At 36.8% G+C, this 18,425-nt stretch overlaps 1 protein-coding gene across 1 annotated transcript in view; it reads right to left on the bottom strand.

Moving 5' to 3' along the window:
* Positions 1-8,416: 8,416 nt before the first annotated feature.
* The window catches only part of MIB1 (MIB E3 ubiquitin protein ligase 1), a 138,655-nt gene continuing 128,646 nt past the window's right edge, over positions 8,417-18,425 (bottom strand). Inside the window, exons 19-21 of the mRNA XM_032152659.2 lie at positions 16,099-16,212; positions 14,724-14,824; positions 8,417-8,829 (exon numbers count right to left, since the gene is read on the bottom strand). Of these exons, the coding sequence (XP_032008550.1) occupies positions 8,689-8,829; positions 14,724-14,824; positions 16,099-16,212 (356 nt within the window). The 3' untranslated portion in view covers positions 8,417-8,688. The remainder of the gene's footprint in view (positions 8,830-14,723; positions 14,825-16,098; positions 16,213-18,425) is intronic.

Below are 18,425 nucleotides of genomic sequence, written 5' to 3' on the forward strand. Positions count from 1 at the left end.
GCTGCCTGCCACCACACCCAGCTAATTTTTGTATTTTTAGTAGAGATGGGTTTTCACCATGTTGGCCAGGCTGGTCTCAAACTCCTGACCTCGTGATCCACCCACCTCAGCCTCCTAAAGTGCTAGGATTATAGGCATGAGCCACTGCACCTGGCCATATGTTTTAATTTATTGCTAAATTAAAATAAACATGAATAAACAAAAATTAAAAATGTTTTTTTCTATGACGATCTTCTATTAACACTTCTGTTAAGGCCAATCTACTAGCACCAAATCCCTTCAATATTTGTTTCTCTTAGAAAATCTTTACTTCTCCTTTACTTTTGAAGGATAATTTCACTAGATACAGAATTCTTATTTGGTACTTTTTTTCTTTCAACCTTTTAATTATTTCCTTTTACTCTTCTTGTTTGCATAGTTTCTGGAGAAGTTCAATATAATACCTATCCTTGCTCCTCTATCAACAAGGCCCCTCCCCAACACCCCAACCCCACCTGGAGTTCTTTCATGATTTTTTCTGTCTTTGATTTTCTGTACTTTGAATATGAGATGGTAATGTTTTGACTTTTGGTATTTATCCCGGCTGATATTCTCTAAGCTTCCTGGATCTGTGGTTTGGTGTCTATCATTATCTTTGGGATATTCAGTCGCTATTGCTTCAAATTTTTTTAATCTGGCTGGGCGTGGTGGCTCATGCCTGTAATCCCAGCACTTTGGGAGGCTGACGCAGGCAGATCACCTGAGGTCAGGAATTTGAGACCAGCCTGGCCAACATGGTGAAACTCCGTCTCAACTAAAAATACAAAAATTAGCTGGGCATGGTGGTGGGCGCCTGTAATCTCAGCTACTCGGGAGGCTGAGGCAGGAGAATTGCTTAACCTGGGAGGTGGAGGTTGCAGTGAGTGGAGAGCACACCATTACACTCCAGCCTGGGTGACAAGAATGAAACTTCATCTCCAAAAATAAATAAAATATTTAAAAAGTCTTCTGGTATTCCCATTTGTAGCATTTTTTATTTCAAAAATCTTTTGATTCTTAGAGCTTCCATTTCTCTGCTTATATTACCTGTCTTTTTTTTTTTTTTTTTTGCTCTGTTGCTCAGGCTGGAACACAGCAGCACAATCAAAGCTCACTGCAGCCTCGAACTCCTGGGCTTAAGTGATCCTCCTGCCTCAGCCTCCTGAGTAGTTAGGACTAGAGGCACATGCCACAATTGATGGCTTTTTTTTTTTTGTAGAGACAGGGTCTTTCTGTGTTGTTAAAGCTGGTCTTGAACTCCTGGCCTCAAGGCAATCCCCCCTGCTTGGGCCTCCCAAAGTGCTGGAATTACCTGAATTGTCCACTTTTTTCATCAGAGCTCATAGCATATTAATTGTTGCTGTTTTAAATTCCTTTGATAATTCCAAAATCTTTGTCATGCTTGCTGGTTCTGGTTTCCCTATTAAATTAATTAGGGCAACCTCACCTATAAAAGTATTTCCCTTTCTGTGTCATACTCTTAATATTAATGTTTTGTGGAAAGAAAGAACACAGGAGGGAAGACAATACTTTCAAATATATGAAAAATAATGAATATATTATGTTGGAAATCTGCCTTTCAGAAAGCTGCTCTAACTGTAAATGCAGAGCCCTAGCATGAAGTGGTACCTGCAGCCTGAATGCATCGCATCTGAGTTATGGGCAAAGGCAGCACTGCCTGATGGCCTCCTTCCCACGTCATCTCCTCACCGATGATCTCTTACAGGTCTGGTCTTCCATTTTCAGATAAGGTCTATCATCATTTTTTTGGCCTTAATAAGATAAAAATGAATTCATCGAGTTTTATAATAAGGGAAAAAGTATTTGCCAAATGAAATTCTTCAACAAATAATTTATCTGAGAAATTATTCTTGGTGTTCTATTTTATCTGTATACTCATTATATCTTATAAACGCCTATGCACCCTTTACATGTTTTGGGTTTTCTGTTGTTGTTTTTAAGAGACAGGGTCTCACTCTGTCACTCAGGCTGAAGTGCAGTGGTGTAATCTCGGCTCACTGCAGCCTTGACTTCCCGGGCTCAAGCGATCCTCCCACTTTAGCCCCCCAAGTAGCTGGGACTACACGTGTGTGCCACCATGCCTGGCTAACTTTTGTATTTTTTGTAGAGACAGGGTTTTGCCATGTTGCCCAGGCTGGTCTCGAACTCCTGAGCTCAGGCAATCCACCCACTTCAGCCTCCCAAAGTGCTGGGATTACAGGTGTGAGCCCCTGCGCCTGGCCTTGAATGTTTTCATTGTCAATACATTTGGGAAATGTTGTGCTAGAAGACTATCAAATAATTTTAACCTTTGTGAACAATGAAAAACTATCAACAATAAAAAATATAAAGCAAGTTTTGTAAAATGTCTTTATTTTTAAAACCTATACAGTTTCAATTTAGTAAAAAATATTGCCATGAAATTTCTAATTATACAGCAACAGAAACGAAAAAATACAGTTAATTAGAGGTTACTCAAAATAAATTCACAATTTTAAAGTTGGAATATATATGCTTTTTTCAAATAAACAAAAGATAATTTTTCAGATGTCTTCCCTCTTAAACATCAGATATACATAATCTTTTGAACTGGAGCTAGATGACCGCTCAATAACTTCAGAAATAAGTGCTTATATTAACATGGAAAATAAAATAACCCCCAAACCATACAATTAATGATTTACTCATAAAACTAAAAATCAAATAGATCATTGCTTTAAAATGTCTACCTCTTGAAAATGAAATCTACATCTGAGTTGTGAAGAGGAATAATCTTTTTATAGAAAAAAGCTGAATCTTCCAGACTGGTTAATTTACTTCCTATCAAATTTATCCTATTCAGACTATTTTCATATGTCTTAATCCTGAAAGAATGTGAGGTGTTAAAATATGAAAAGCTTCTTTGGCCCTTTAGATAGAGGTACCTTAATTGTAAACAACTGCAATGAAAGCCTTCTAGATGTGGACACTTATGCTGAGTTGAAGATGTACATCCTTGTTTCTTAAAGGCATGGTAATTTCCTTTTTAACAATAACAAGTTTTTTAATGTATTGAGATTTGTTTTTAAATGCTTTAAAAATCAAAATTCATGTATACTACTATAAAAGAATAATTCTCAAAAGATCAAAGAAAAGCATTATATGATATTACACCGTAGGTTTTATTAATGATAAATGTTTGCATTACTTTTAAAAGCTTAGCTCTTACTAAGCATTCTTTAACAAAAGCTAATAAGCAAGAAATCATTTGACATACAGAAACTATATTCACAAACAAGGCTTTAATCCAATATTGAAAGCTAAAGAATTAGAAAAAATACAAAACACTGCTATGAGTCAACTGAACTGCTATCATTGAATTTACTGCATTTAGAATGACATAAACATACTGAACATAAAAACAATTTTATGGATTTAGTCTATAAGACTGGCATTAAGAATGACATGCAATTTGTGATTTCCTTTAAAAATAATTTTTTAAAACAGAATCCATTTGAACAAAGGGTCTTTTTTTTCCCCTCATTTGAGGGGAAGACAATCTATGTTTCCCAAACAGATCCTCCTTTCATACTAAAATAGCAAACTGTGACCTCGATCCCCTCTTCCCAGATGCTACTTATAGATGACTTTGCATAATAACTTAATTAGAATTACTTTTCTGGTAACAGTGTCATGGCCATAAATAATCAGTTTTTAAAAAACAAACATCAAGTGCAAATCTAGAAAACTTCCTTTAAAGAATTACCCAAACCCAGCACATATGCAGAATCATTATTAACAGGCTAAGCAATATGACTTTAAAATGTGTATGTAATGATACACGTGCACTAAAGACCATCTTTTATAAAGTTTTAATAGTGTTGCCAAGTTAATAATTCTTTCAAGGCACTGGAGAATTACACAGATGGAGTTTCCAATATATAACTGACAATTGCTTGAACTGTTAAAAAGCCCTGAGTCAGAACTTTCAAAAACTTCCTGAAATTATAGATTGCAGACAAAATGGCACGTTTATTTTACTTTAAAAATTACAGGACCATTTTGCTTTTTGGAGGAAATAAGCTGGGTTTATGAAACAAATCATGCAGACTATACAGGAAAAGTAAAATATTCAGCATATTACCTTTCTTAGACATTTTGTACATGTCAATCATAACTTGTAGTTGCGGATTTAGGCACCAAATTAATGTGACAAGTCACTTCTCCTGTACCTACTGCTTAAATTCTCAATGGAACAAAAATGTCAATTTTAACCTCAGGTTCCCATTTCCTCTTTACTCACAAATAAGAATAAATGCTGGAAAAAGTAATACTCTGACAGAAAAGGAGGTAGAAAATGCCAATGTAGCAATTTACAATTTTAATTCATCGGCTCTACTGTCTAGTTCACGTTTTTATACCAGAGTTTCACATACTACTAACCAGTAAATTGAGGCTCAATCTAAAGGATATTCCCCCTCACTGTAGTAAAGCAATGTACACGAGACAGCATTAAAGTTTCCTCAAATTTAATGTTTTAAAGAGGTACAACTATCATTATTAATACTGCTATAGTTATATATACGTTAAAGTTCCTAGGCTATATATGACTATCAAGTAATATCAGTAAGCATTCCTATCATAATATTCAAGCAAATGAAGTAACGTTGCCTTTTTGAGGGAAAACATATTTTGAAACTTTTACAAGCAGACATAAAGACAGCTGACATCTCCAAAAAGGCACACATAATTTATGAAAATCTATTATGTTCCCAATTGTACAAACTCAAAGCTAATCTAATTCTGATATTTAAAATGTGCCTCTCCCCTCTGGCTCAAAATGAAATAACAAACCCTTCCAATTAATAGACATTTAAAACCTACTCAATTTAACTGCTAACAATTCAGAGGAGAGGTGCACTGTCCCTCCCAAAAATTTTAAGAACTTAATGTTTACCATGATCTTAGGTCTTGCAAACACAAACAACTAAAGAATTTAGGTGTTTCTTGATTTATATGGAGTCAAAATTCTATTCCACTGAGGAGAAAACAAAAAGGGGAGTTGTAGTTGTTTAATGGGTATGGAGTTTCAGTTTTGCAAGATGAAAAAGTTCTGGAGATCTGATTCACAACAATGTAAATGTACTTAACATGGCTGAACTGTATTCTTTAGAAACAGTTAATATGGTAAATTTTGTTATGAGTTTTTCATCACAAAAAATACAAAAAACTATTCAAAAATTCAATTTTTTACACAAATTACTACTATAAAACATGGTAGACATTCTGACAGGGTAAGTGCTTTTCCTTTTGTATTAAAAAAAAGCAACCTGTATTAAAGCCTATAATTTGATGACATCTATATGATCCTCTTTTTTTCTCTACACTCAAATGCTGACTTTCCTTTCCACTCTGTTGTAACCCCACCGTCCTGATCCTACTCTACCCCATCTCTAATTCTCTTAGTTCATGAATTTAACTAATTCCTAGTCCAAAAAGGGTCCAGAATTCAGAACAGACAAACAGCAATTGGGCAACACATAGACAGTACGTTTCTACTATGTAAAAATGACCCAGCAAGCTTTGATATTTGAACCAGACACATCTTAAGCAGCATGCATTTCAATATGCTAACATGCTCTTACAGGCTAACACCATAAAAATATAAATTTAAGAAATGTATTTCCAACACTAATTATCAATTAATTTTATGCTTCCATAGCTAGCTGGTCAATTTGCAATGTTTAAAGTTACAAATATCTTATGCATAATTTGACCAACTAAACATTTGTCTAATATATTCCTACACTAATACAAAATTATCTTTTCTTGAAAACCTTCTTGCTCCCAACAAAATTAAATATGTATATAGTATAAGCAGTCAGAATGTTAAATTATGTGAACAAATACCATTAGAATAGCACCATCTGGTATGTTGTATGTGTATGTTTTGAGTAACAACGCTAACAATCTTAGAAGAATGAAGGAGAAAATGGTAGGGTGAAGGGTACAGAGAGGAAATCCAAACACTACTCAATGACAACTCTTCTGAAACATTAGGAAATGTTATCAGGACCTTTGGATCTCTTCCTTTTAACTACAGATTCCTTAAAATACACAACTGCTGCACAATAAATTCTGAGTGTGTTAAGATGCCATTTTTTCACTGTTGTGTATCTAATCCCTGAAGCCCAATAAATACTTTTTTGAATGAATGCATGTCAGTTTTTTTCTTTTTTATAAATGTTTCTAAGAAAAGTAAAAGCTCTTTTGAGGCACAAGATAAAGAGGTTTGGCTATTGAGGAGGGTAACGAACCTAACTGGAAAAGTACTGCTAAAGGACATATAATAAGAGGTAGCAGATTCAGAGAGTTGGAGGAAAGTCACTGAAATGATGAAGTTCTTAATCATTATCTCACAAACCCAAAATAAATTTAAAATAATTTTAGGTGATTGAAAACATGAATAAAGAAGTATTTTCTATTCATGCAACAAATTTCAAGGTGATACAAATACAGAAAACCCACAAGTACTAGCACTAAAATTATAATGACATTATTTCTGTAATAAAAATTTATGTCATATTCTTATAAAGGAAGTAATTAAACTAGTCTGGAAGATGCTATTACCTTTTAGGGATCTGTTTTAGCACTGCACCTCAGAAAACAGAAAGGGTTTATTTAAAGAAAGTAGAGCTAGAGACCACACAATTCTCTGACTGGCCAAACTCTGCATGAGTCAGCCAGGTGCTCCCTCCTCACCAGGTGATCTAGTTGGAAGAGATGGGTAGCCCATGGCATGGAAGGAAAAACCCGACATGCTGTTTTCATGTGTGCAACAAGATTGTCTGTCTGTCTCTTTATGTGAACATCATCAGTCAGATGTTCTACCTTTTTATAACTTCAAAATAGTTTTAAAATCAGTGTCAGTGGCCCCTTACTAGATAACTGAGTGTATATAAATTTTCAAATTTGAAATCTATAAAAATTTTACTGTTCTAAATGGTAGCAGTTACTCAGCTAAACACGGACATGGAATTGTTGAGACTACAAAACCAGCTAGCAAAGCTCCCCATTGCTTTCACCAGGACTTGCAAAGGCAGCAAGGATTAAACAGCCAGAAACAGTGTTACGAGGGCTAGAGACTTCATACTTTCAAATTTAGTTGGTGTTCTATAAAAACTGAAGTAAGAAAAGCTAGCCAGATTTAAAGGAGGGAAAAAAACTACAAAAGAGGTTAACTATTTTTAGGAAAAAGCTTATCAACAGCATATAGTAGACACTATGTAAACAGCTGATATAATCTAGCAGCAATGAACCCCCAAACACTTATTTATGTGTATATTTACTCAGGAGACAATAAGAGTACAAAGGAGATCATTCAAAGGAGAAAAAAAATGATTAAATGCTCTAAAAATTTTGTTTGTTTTTTGTCGTTGTTTTTAAAGTCTATAGGTAAGCAGACATTTCTATACATGTCCTGGTCACTCTTTCTAAAGTATTTATAATTAGGTTATTGACCATGTCTTGGATATTGTTGGCAGTTTAAATAATATTCTCATCTATAGGTATACAAAGACTGTTTTCTTTATAGTAAAAAATACTACAAAGAAAGAGATAATGGAAATAAGGCCTATGATGAAGACAGAATCAGTAACACTGTCAGAATTAACTGATACAAAGAAGAAAAGATTTTTTTCTTGGAAAAGGCATTAATTTTGCAGATCACTGGGGTACTATTCAGTACATCAGCAAAGCTAAATAGAACCTCAGAGGTCCAAATAGGGCAATGTCATTTCACTGGTCAGATCAAGCCCAGATAAGTAATCACAGAAAACCTGAAGTACACTTTTCACAGATTTTTTTAAAAACACTGGCTGAACAAAATAGTGTATAAATTAATATAAGAAACGTAACTGTTAGTGGCCAGTTAATAGATACTCTTGTTTTTTTTTCTCTTCAGTTGCCCACTATTATTGCTTATTTTTCCTTTTCTTGTCTATCAGTCATCTTGAAACTGGTAATCTGATTCATGTTAAACAAGTGAATCAGTTCACTTTTGAATCTAGAAAATAAGAGAAATGCAAAGTCATTATTCCCTCATTCTATGCTTCCATTTACTCTAAGAATTCAGAAACAAACATGTGGGTAACTTCCTGTTATCTTAAAAAGAGAATCATCCCTTCGGTATTCCCTTAACTATCTGGAACTTGTACTGTCATTTTATAATTTACCATGTGACATAATTGTTTGACCTGCCTCTTTTATTTGATGCATGACTTTTCAGAGAACCTGTTATCAACTCGCTGTGTAAAACCACAATGAAATGAAGGATAACTGATCACAAAGAATTAGGTCTTTTGAGATCTAACAAATTTACAAATTATAAGAGAAAAATGCAATTTTTTAAAAAAGGATATCCTTAAAGGACTTTCCTCTTAGAAGCCAAAGGTAAATTATCCTATGAGTTACAAGAATTTGATGTTTCAAATTTAAAACAAAAACAAAAAACACGATTTCCAACACCATTTTGTAGGGTTTTTTGTTCTGGTATATTTACAGCCTAATTATACTCTAGTAAAGAAACTATGATATTAGAAATTAACTCATCAGAACTTCCAACTAGATCAAAAGCCTATTAAGATCTCATGACTAGATACATTAGCTAACAAAATACACCGTGTGTCTTAGTTAATACAAAAGAATCCTTCGTTCAATAGCCTTGCGACAGATAGGACATTCACTCATGCGGTCTCCACAGAGCTGACAGGTTCCATGACCACAGAGGAAAATCATATTCTTCAGACGATCCAGACACACAGGGCACATTGTCTGTAATGTGAGATAACAAAGTAATAAATTAGACACTTTATATTCGGAAAGTGACAGACAGTTATATATCATTAATTTTCTTTAGTTGTTTTAGTCAAATAATATTTTGGTGGTTTTTAAAAATAATTTTTTAACATTTTTAAATAATTAAAATGTCATCCTTATAGAAACACTGGTTGTATTATCAGGATAGTATAAAAGGTACTACATAAGATTAAAAACTATTAATATATAAAACACAGCCAGGCACAGTGGCTCACGCCTGTAATCCCAGCTATTCAAGAGGCTGAAGTGCGAGAATCATTTGAACCCGGGCAGCAGAGATTGGCAGTGAGCCAAGATCGCGCCACTATGATAGAGGCAGAAGGCAGAGAAATTCTAGGCAGACAAGGGCAGGTCCCCAGTGAAACCCAATCTTTGAGCTGAAAAGCCTGAAACCCACAGGCCAAAGTGAGAACTTCTATTCCTGTTTGCCCACTCTCTCCCAGTTGGTTCTTTCTTTTTTTTTTTTTTTTTTTTTTGAGATGGAGTCTCACTCTGTCGCCAGGCTGGAGTGCAGTGGCACAATCTCGGCTCACTGCAACCTCTACCTCCCGAGTTCAAGTGATTCTACTGCCTCAGCCTCCTGAGTAGCTGGGACTACAGGTGCATGCCACCACACCCAGCTAATTTTTCTGTATTTTTAGTAGAGACAGGGTTTCACCATGTTGGTCAGGATGGTCTTGATCTTCCGACCTCGTGATCTGCCCGCCTCAGCCTCCCAAAGTGCTGGGATTATAGGCATGAGCCACCATGCCCAGCCCAACTGGTTCTTTCTAAATAATGTCTTTTTACCAATCCATTGTTGCCTTTTCCAAAACTACCCACAGCCCACTCTGCCCAATCCTCCCATGTTGTGCCTTTAAAGACTCCAGACTCAGGTGGTAGAGGGGAGAGAGGCAACTTGACTTCAGAGGGATGACTGGACTTCGGAGGAGAGATGGCTTAACTTCAGGGAAGAGATGGCCAGACTTCAGGGGAAGATTACCCGCCCGTCCCACCCCCACTCCAGTTCCCCTCTCTGCTGAGAGCCATTTCCATCACTTAATAAAACTCTCTGTCTTCACCATCCTTCAAGTGTCGAGGTGACCTCATTCTTCTTGAACACTGGACAAGAGCTCAGGACACACCGAGTGTGGGTACCCAAAATAAGGCTGTTATACTGGCCCTTTGCCCTCACTGGCAGAGGGCAGCTACCCCACACTATGAGGCAAGGGGCCAACTGAGCTGATAACACACCGCTGTCTGTGGACAGCAGAACTAAGCACTCTAACACGCCCTCAGGGGCTTTGGAGTCGCAGGCACCCCCACCTGGGTGCCGCCGCATGGATCCTGCAATTGCTCGTTCATGTGCTCCCTCCCGCAAGCAGTTGGGCACAGTGGCCAAGTAAGCAGGGCACCTCTGTCGCAAGTCTGACAAAGGGGTTGAGAAAAATCCTGCATCAACTGCTCTCCAGCCTGGGCGACAGAGCAAGACTCTGTCTCAAAACAAACAAACAAACAAAAAACCTATATAAACCAAAATGTAATAGGAAATGGATGAAAATAGCTCCATTCAGTCTAACTGAAATTCCCTGAATCTAGGTACTCAGCTGCTCTTGCATAAAAAGAAGGCAATGTATTATGCAATACATGGTGCAGGGTGGGGAGCAGTGCTGAGAAGTAGCTGAGAACACTTGTCAGGCACTATGCTTAGATAGGATACAATCTCAGTCCTGGTATCATTCCCACTTGGAAAATGAGGAAACGAGGCTCAGCGGGATTGAAAACCTTCCTCAAAGCAAGCCCTAGAGTGAATCAACTCAGGGCCCCAGAGTTCTTGCTCTTAGACACTGTGTCTAAGAGTTTTATTACTATCAATGTAGATTCCCCTGAATTAAAACAAATTAGCCTTAGTTACATATTAATAAATGTAAATTTCATGAACTTGAAAGAATGTAAAAGTATGTCAGGTATATGTCTGAAATACTATTTATTCACAAAACACATTTTACATTTATAAAATCATATTTGCCTTAATGTATAATAAATACTTCTTTCTGATTTATAGCTTTCCCAAATAACACGGAAATGAAATAATTAAAAAGAAAGGTCTTCATTAAAAAACTAGGCCTAAAGCCTATATGACATGTTGTTACCAACTGTTACCAACTTTGAGAATACCAGAGATCATTGTAAGAGGAATTGTAGCCTAAATTGTTAGCCCCACTCCTCCAAAGCAAACTGTCACATTTCTGTCTTAAAGTTTTGAGAAGCAAAGCTGTAGAAAATCCCATCTTTTTAGGTTTTAAAAAGCCGGCCAGGCACGGTAGCTCATGCCTGTAATCCCAACACTTTGGGAGGCCGAGGTAGGAGGATCGCTTGAGCCCAGGAATTCAAGACCAACCTGGGCAACACAGACATCATCTCTACAAAAAATAATAAATTAGCCAGGTGTGGCAGCACATGCCTGTAGTCCCAGCAACTTGGGAGGCTGAGGTGGGAGAACTGCTTGAGCCCAGGAGTTTCAGTATGCAGTGAGCCATGATTGTGCCACTGCACTCAAGCCTGGGAGACAGAGTAGGATCCTGTCTCAAAAAAAAAAAAAAAAAAGCAAAATAGATTGATAATGTCATTAATAATTTCATGTCTATTCAATTTTCAGGAGGTCTTTGTAATATTGAATAACTCCTATTTCCAAAAGTAGACACATCTGTGCAGCCTGTGTTAAGTTATACTTTGAGATTAGTATATCCTTAATACCAAGTTAAATTAAATTTTATCTGTTAAAGACACACTGGGGTAATAGACTGGAGATTTAAATGAGGAGAGTTATTCGAATGTTTTCTGATTGTTTTGTTTTTTTTTTAATAACCTTGAAGGGAGTCCCTATAAGAAATCCCATCATTCCTCATAAGATGAGTTTTGATAAAACTGTTTAAATACTCTAGTGATAAAATATGGCGATGAGGATTATTTAAGAAAGTATAAACTTGGGTAGAATGCTAAACTTTGGATATAGTAGAGCAGAATTATTCTTTTAGGATCCATACAGGGTTCAATAAATGTCACTTTTCACGTTAAGAACAATTTTAATTCACAATTAGAATATAAAATGTTTTTTATAGAAGATGTGTTCAAAATTCAGCTTATTCTGTAGATGTCTTATGGGAAAGGAATCAAGATGCTAGGAGCTTCAAATGTTTAAAAATGTTTCTATTTTATATTAGATGTATTATATTAGATGTATTAGATATACTGTTTTATTTTAAATTAGAACTAGCCAAATATATTCCAAATAACATTAAGAACCATTGAATTCATATTGATCTTTACTTATTCATTCTATAACAAGTATTGCTAGATGCTGGATTTCAAAAGAAAAACTGGCCTAATCAAAGTTTTCATCTCTCAGATGGGGGTTTAAATGCCTAATAAATTCATACATTCAATTCTTTCCCTCCACCCCCTACAAAGAGATGGTTTCTCACTCTGCCGTCTGGGCTGGAGTGTAGTGGCACTGTCATAGCTCATTTCAGCCTCAAACTCCTGGGCCCCAGTCATCCTCCTGCCTCAGTTTCCCAAGTAGGTAGGACTCCAGGCATGTGTCATAACAGTCCGCTGATTTATTTTAAAAATTTTTGTAGAGACAGGGTCTTGTTATGTTGCTCAGGCTGATCTCAAACTCCTGGCCTCAAGCAATTCTCCCACCTCAGCATGCTGAGCAGCTGGGATTACAGGCACACATCACTGCAACTGACCAATTCTTAATTAGTTACCACGAGGGTCATTAGTTATCCTGGGCCACTAACTACTGATTATGTTATTTTCTTATAAATTCAGATAGAAAACACAGGAGTGATGATTCTAACAACTGCATGGCAATACTGATGTGATTGGCCAAACTAAAGTTGGCCAAACTAAAGAACTGCTCAAGCCTGTGAATCAGATTTAGTAACTTGGTCAAATGGTAAGGTATGGCCAGAAAGAAAAAATACTTGCTGTCTTACTTAACATAACAAACCTACAAGTTTTTGCTAATTTTTTTATCTTATTGTTGCTTTTATTAAATATTAGGTAGAAATAAAAGAGTATATTTGTTGATATATATAAGATGTAAAGAACAGCCAGGCATGGTGACTCATGCCTGTAATCTCAGCACTTTGGGAGGCCAAGGTGTGTAGATCATTTGAGGCCAGGAGTTCAAGACCAGTCTGGACAACATGGCAAAACCCTATCTCTACTAAATATACAAAAATTCGCTGAGGGTGGTGGTGTGCACCTGTAGTCCCAGCTACTTGGGAAGCTGAGGCATGAGAATCACTTGAATCTGGGAGGCAGAGGTTTCAGTGAGTCAAGATTGTGCCACTGCACTCCAGCCTGGGTGAGAGTGAGACTCTAAGAAAAAAAAAAAAAAAGACATAACAACATAACCAACACCCAGTTTAAAGTATGGAATGTTACTCTTATTTTTGAAGCCCTTCTATAAATCCTCCCCATTCCTTTCCATGTATCCCTCACTGATGACTACTATTGTGAATTTTGCATTATGTTTCCCCTGCTTTTCTTTATGGTGTATATGTGTACAGACACATTTTTCCTTTCTTTTTTTTTTTTTTTTTTTTGAGACAGTCTCACTCTGTTGCCCAGGCTGGAGTGCAGTGGCATGATCTCGGCTCACTGCAACCTCCACCTCCCGGGTTCAAGCGACTATCCCGACTCAGCCACCAGAGTAGCTGCGACTACAGGCGTGCACCACCATGCCTGGCTAATTTTTGTATTTTTAGTAGAGACGGGGTTTTGCCATGTTGGCCAGGCTGGTCTTGAACTCCTGACCTCAACTGATCTGCCCGCCTCAGCCTCCCAAAGTGCTGGGATTACAGGCGTGAGCCACCACACCCGGCCCCTTTCTATTAAAGTATCACATGTATATAGAAATGTTCACGACTCGTAAGTGTACAGTTTAATACAAGTTCACAAACTGATCAAACTCACGTATCTGGTACTCAGATCAAGTAACAGAGCATCCAGACTCTAGAAACTTCCCTTCTTCCCTTGTGCCCCTTCTCAGCCATCTCTTGCCAAGAAAAGCACTATCCTTGACTTTTTTTTTTTTTTTTTTGAGATGGGGTCTCACTCTGTCACCCAGGGTGGAATGCAGTGGCATGATCACAGCTCACCACAGCCTCGATCATCCAGGTTCAAGTGATCCTCCCACCGCAGCCTCCAAGTAGTTGGGAGGTCACCGCACCCAGCTAATTTATTACTATTTGTAGAGTTGCGGTCTCACTATGTTGCGCAGGCTGGTCTTAAACTCCTGGGCTCAAGAAATCCTCCTACCTTGGCCTCCCAAAGTGCTGAGATTGCAGGCAAGAACCACTGCACCTGGACTACCTTCGACTTTTAATACCAACTGTATGGGTTTTTTCCAAGTTTATATCCCAAACAATAACCTGTTCCATTCTATTAGATAATGACAAACTGTCTTCCAAAGTGTTTCTACTAATATATATTCCCACCAGCAGTGTATGAGTTTTGGCTGCTACATATTCTGCCTAACATTTGATACTGACAGTCTTTAACATTTTCCTCAATCTAATACTTATGAAAAAGAACTCCCTTGTGGTTTTAGTTTTCATTTCCTGATCACTAATCTGGTTGGACCATTTTTTCATATTAATTGGCCATTTGTGTGTTACCTGTTTTGGAAAGTACTTGATTAAACCCTCTAATCAGATTATTACTCATTGCGAATATTCAAATAATACAAGTGATACACTAATATAAACCATACTTATTACAGAAACACTAGTAGTTTTATGGGAAAATATTCAGCGCCATTCATAGCGTCACTGTTTACATGAAATCATTATTACCTGCTCTTTAATGTCTTGTAACTGTTGCTGCAACTTTTGCACATCTGCATTGACATTGGTATTATCCTTGTCCTTTTGTAATACTGGAATATTCCCACTTGCTATAATATAGATTTAAAAAGATTTTCAGTTATTATTGCTTTGACAGAATGACATTTGTAAAATAAAATATTACTGTTTTGTTTATTAAAAACATAAAACTATTATTACAATCCTCTTCAAAAATTTTTCTCATACTTGGACAACAGATACAGTAGTGACATTCTGTTACACTTTTCCATATATGAACTCCAAAAAGAAACAGTTTGCACATTAATTTCTAATTATATTTATCTCGGCCAGAGCACAATCCAGACAGACTTCTGGGTCTTCCAAGGCTCTATGTGCTTCCTTTGGCAAGCTCCTCAATACATTTTATGCTTGCCTCCTCTGCTCCTGTATCATATGAACCAAGAAAGTAACCAGCAGGGTTTTGGCCAGCTTTGGGAGCAATAATTATTTTAAAGTCTCTTAGATGATTTTTATGAGGACGTACACAAATCTAGCCTCCTTTCTTTATGACTAAAATTCCTTGTTATTACTGATCTGAGATGAGGAACTCAAGAAAGGCCATCATCTGTAGTATGCAAACACGGAGGGAAATCTTTGATTTCACTTTTCCTATTCTCTAGATTCTTGGTCTTTTATTCTAGTTAATCTGTCCCTGAGATTTTTATTATTCTGCTCTATTTGTGACAAAGACAAAAGCCTCAGACAGAAGTGGCTACACACTAATGCTCTTCCTCATCTGCTCATAAAACATGTTCAGAGAACAAAGAAATCAAAGAAACCATTCAGTTAATATCTAACGCAAAGAGAAAAAATACTTTGAAACAACTGTACTATTGAAAATGTTGAGGGCAAATCATTTATTTTTCATTTTTCCACCCTTTCACTGTTACATTTTTGTCTACCTATAGTTACTCTGTCCCAAATAATTACCATTCCATAAAATACTTAAATGAAGTAAATAAACCTGTTGCATAATGGAAACAGGTTAATACTTTCAGTAAACTGAAAAATAAATTGTAATATGGTGCCCCACCCCTTGACAAAACACACTAAATTTCATCTTAAAAATAGAGCACAAATTTTCTTTATGCAAGAACACAACAATATTCTTTATAGCATACATGCAGGTTTCTCAAAAGACTGATGTTCACAGTTCTATAATCACAGAAAAATAGAACTTCAGGTTTCTTGTATATAATAAGAGCACCAGAAAACAATACCTGTTCCACTGCGGATCCAAGTCAGACATAAGGCAGTAGAAGAGGTGTTTATACAAGTCCCAAAAAAAAGCAAAATATGAAAATGCTTAAGACAATCGACTTACAGATATCATCAGTGGCATCTTCTGAACTTTTCCCTCCACAGCACATAATGAAAGGCACTCTTCGTTCAACTACTGCTCGACACTGCACACACTTTTTCATCAGGTTAGCACAGTCTGGAAAATGGTAACACAGACACTTCTTACGAGAGAACATTAATGAGTGTTGCCTTTCTCTGCTAATTTTTATGACTTAAACTTCACACTGAAATAAATGTTATACAAGTTACAGCAATATGCAATTCTACCCCCTTAAAATGTTATCAACCTAAGAATGAGTATTCTCCATCGGTAGCCTCCAGAATAGAGAGCCCACCATTATGAAACAATGACATTTTCCAATACAGCTGAATAAACTGTGAAATTTGTTTTTTAAAGAAATAAGTGACACAATAAATATTTCAAGATTTTAAGATTTGAGAACAAAGGAGAGAGATACTATTAACAAATGTCAACTAATACCAGAATTATAAGCTTGCTTACGTGATAATTTTCTTTATATTTGTTTATTTTTATTTTACTTTAAGCTCTGGGATACATGTGCAGAACATGCAGGTTTGTTACATAGGTACAAGTGTGCCATGGTGGTTTGCTGCACCTATCAACCTGTCATCTAGGTTTTAGGCCCTGCAGGCATTAGCTATTTGTCCTAATGCTCTCTCTCCCCCTGCCCAACACCCCCCGACATGATAATTTTCTAAAAACATTTTCTTTTTTTTTATAATTTTTTTTTATTATACTTTAGGGTTTTAGGGTACATGTGCACAATGTGCAGGTTTGTTACATATGTATCCATGTGCCATGTTGATTTCCTGCACCCATTGACTCGTCATTTAGCATTAGGTGTATCTCCTAATGCTGTCCCTCCCCCCTCCCCCCACCCCACAACAGTCCCCGGAGTGTGATGTTCCCCTTCCTGTGTCCATGAGTTCTCATTGTTCAATTCCCACCTATGAGTGAGAACATGCGGTGTTTGGTTTTTTGTCCTTGCGATAGTTTACTGAGAATGATGTTTTCCAGTTTCATCCATGTCCCTACAAAGGACACGAACTCATCATTTTTTATGGCTGCATAGTATTCCATGGTGTATATGTGCCACATTTTCTTAATCCAGTCTATCGTTGTTGGACATTTGGGTTGGTTCCAACTCTTTGCTATTGTGAATAGTGCTGCAATAAACATACGTGTGCATGTGTCTTTATAGCAGCATGATTTATAGTCCTTTGGGTATATACCCAGTAATGGGATGGCTGGGTCAAATGGTATTTCTAGTTCGAGATCCCTGAGGAATCGCCACACTGACTTCCACAATGGTTGAACTAGTTTACAGTCCCACCAACAGTGTAAAAGTGTTCCTATTTCTCCACATCCTCTCCAGCACCTGTTGTTTCCTGATTTTTTAATGATGGCCATTCTAACTGGTGTGAGATGGTATCTCACTGTGGTTTTGATTTGCATTTCTCTGATGGCCAGTGATGATGAGCATTTCTTCATGTGTTTTTTGGCTGCATAAATGTCTTCTTTTGAGAAGTGTCTGTTCATATCTTTCGCCCACTTTTTGATGGGGTTGTTTGTTTTTTTCTTGTAAATTTGTTTGAGTTCATTGTAGATTCTGGATATTAGCCCTTTGTCAGATGAGTAGGTTGCAAAAATCTTCTCCCATTCTGTAGGTTGCCTGTTCACTCTGATGATAGTTTCTTTTGCTGTGCAGAAGCTCTTTAGTTTAATGAGATCCCATTTGTCGATTTTGGCTTTTGTTGCCATTGCTTTTGGTGTTTTAGACATGAAGTCCTTGCCCACGCCTATGTCCTGAATGGTATTGCCTAGGTTTTCTTGTAGGATTTTAATGGTTTTAGGTCTAACATATAAGTCTTTAATCCATCTTGAATTAATTTTTGTATAAGGTGTAAGGAAGGGATCCAGTTTCAGCTTTCTACATATGGCTAGCCAGTTTTCCCAGTACCATTTATTAAATAGGGAATCCTTTCCCCATTTCTTGTTTTTGTCAGGTTTGTCAAAGATCAAATAGTTGTAGATATGCGGCATCATTTCTGAGGGCTCTGTTCTGTTCCATTGATCTATATCTCTGTTGTGGTACCAGTACCATGCTGTTTTGGTTACTGTAGCCTTGTAGTATAGTTTAAAGTCAGGTAGCGTGATGCCTCCAGCTTTGTTCTTTTGGCTTAGGATTGACTTGGCGATGCGGGCTCTTTTTTGGTTCCATATGAACTTTAAAGTAGTTTTTTCCAATTCTGTGAAGAAAGTCATTGGTAGCTTGATGGGGATGGCATTGAATCTATAAATTACCTTGGGCAGTATGGCCATTTTCA

This window comes from Hylobates moloch, unplaced genomic scaffold, assembly GCF_009828535.3.
Source record: "Hylobates moloch isolate HMO894 unplaced genomic scaffold, HMol_V3 SCAFFOLD_5, whole genome shotgun sequence".
NCBI lineage: Eukaryota > Metazoa > Chordata > Mammalia > Primates > Hylobatidae > Hylobates > Hylobates moloch.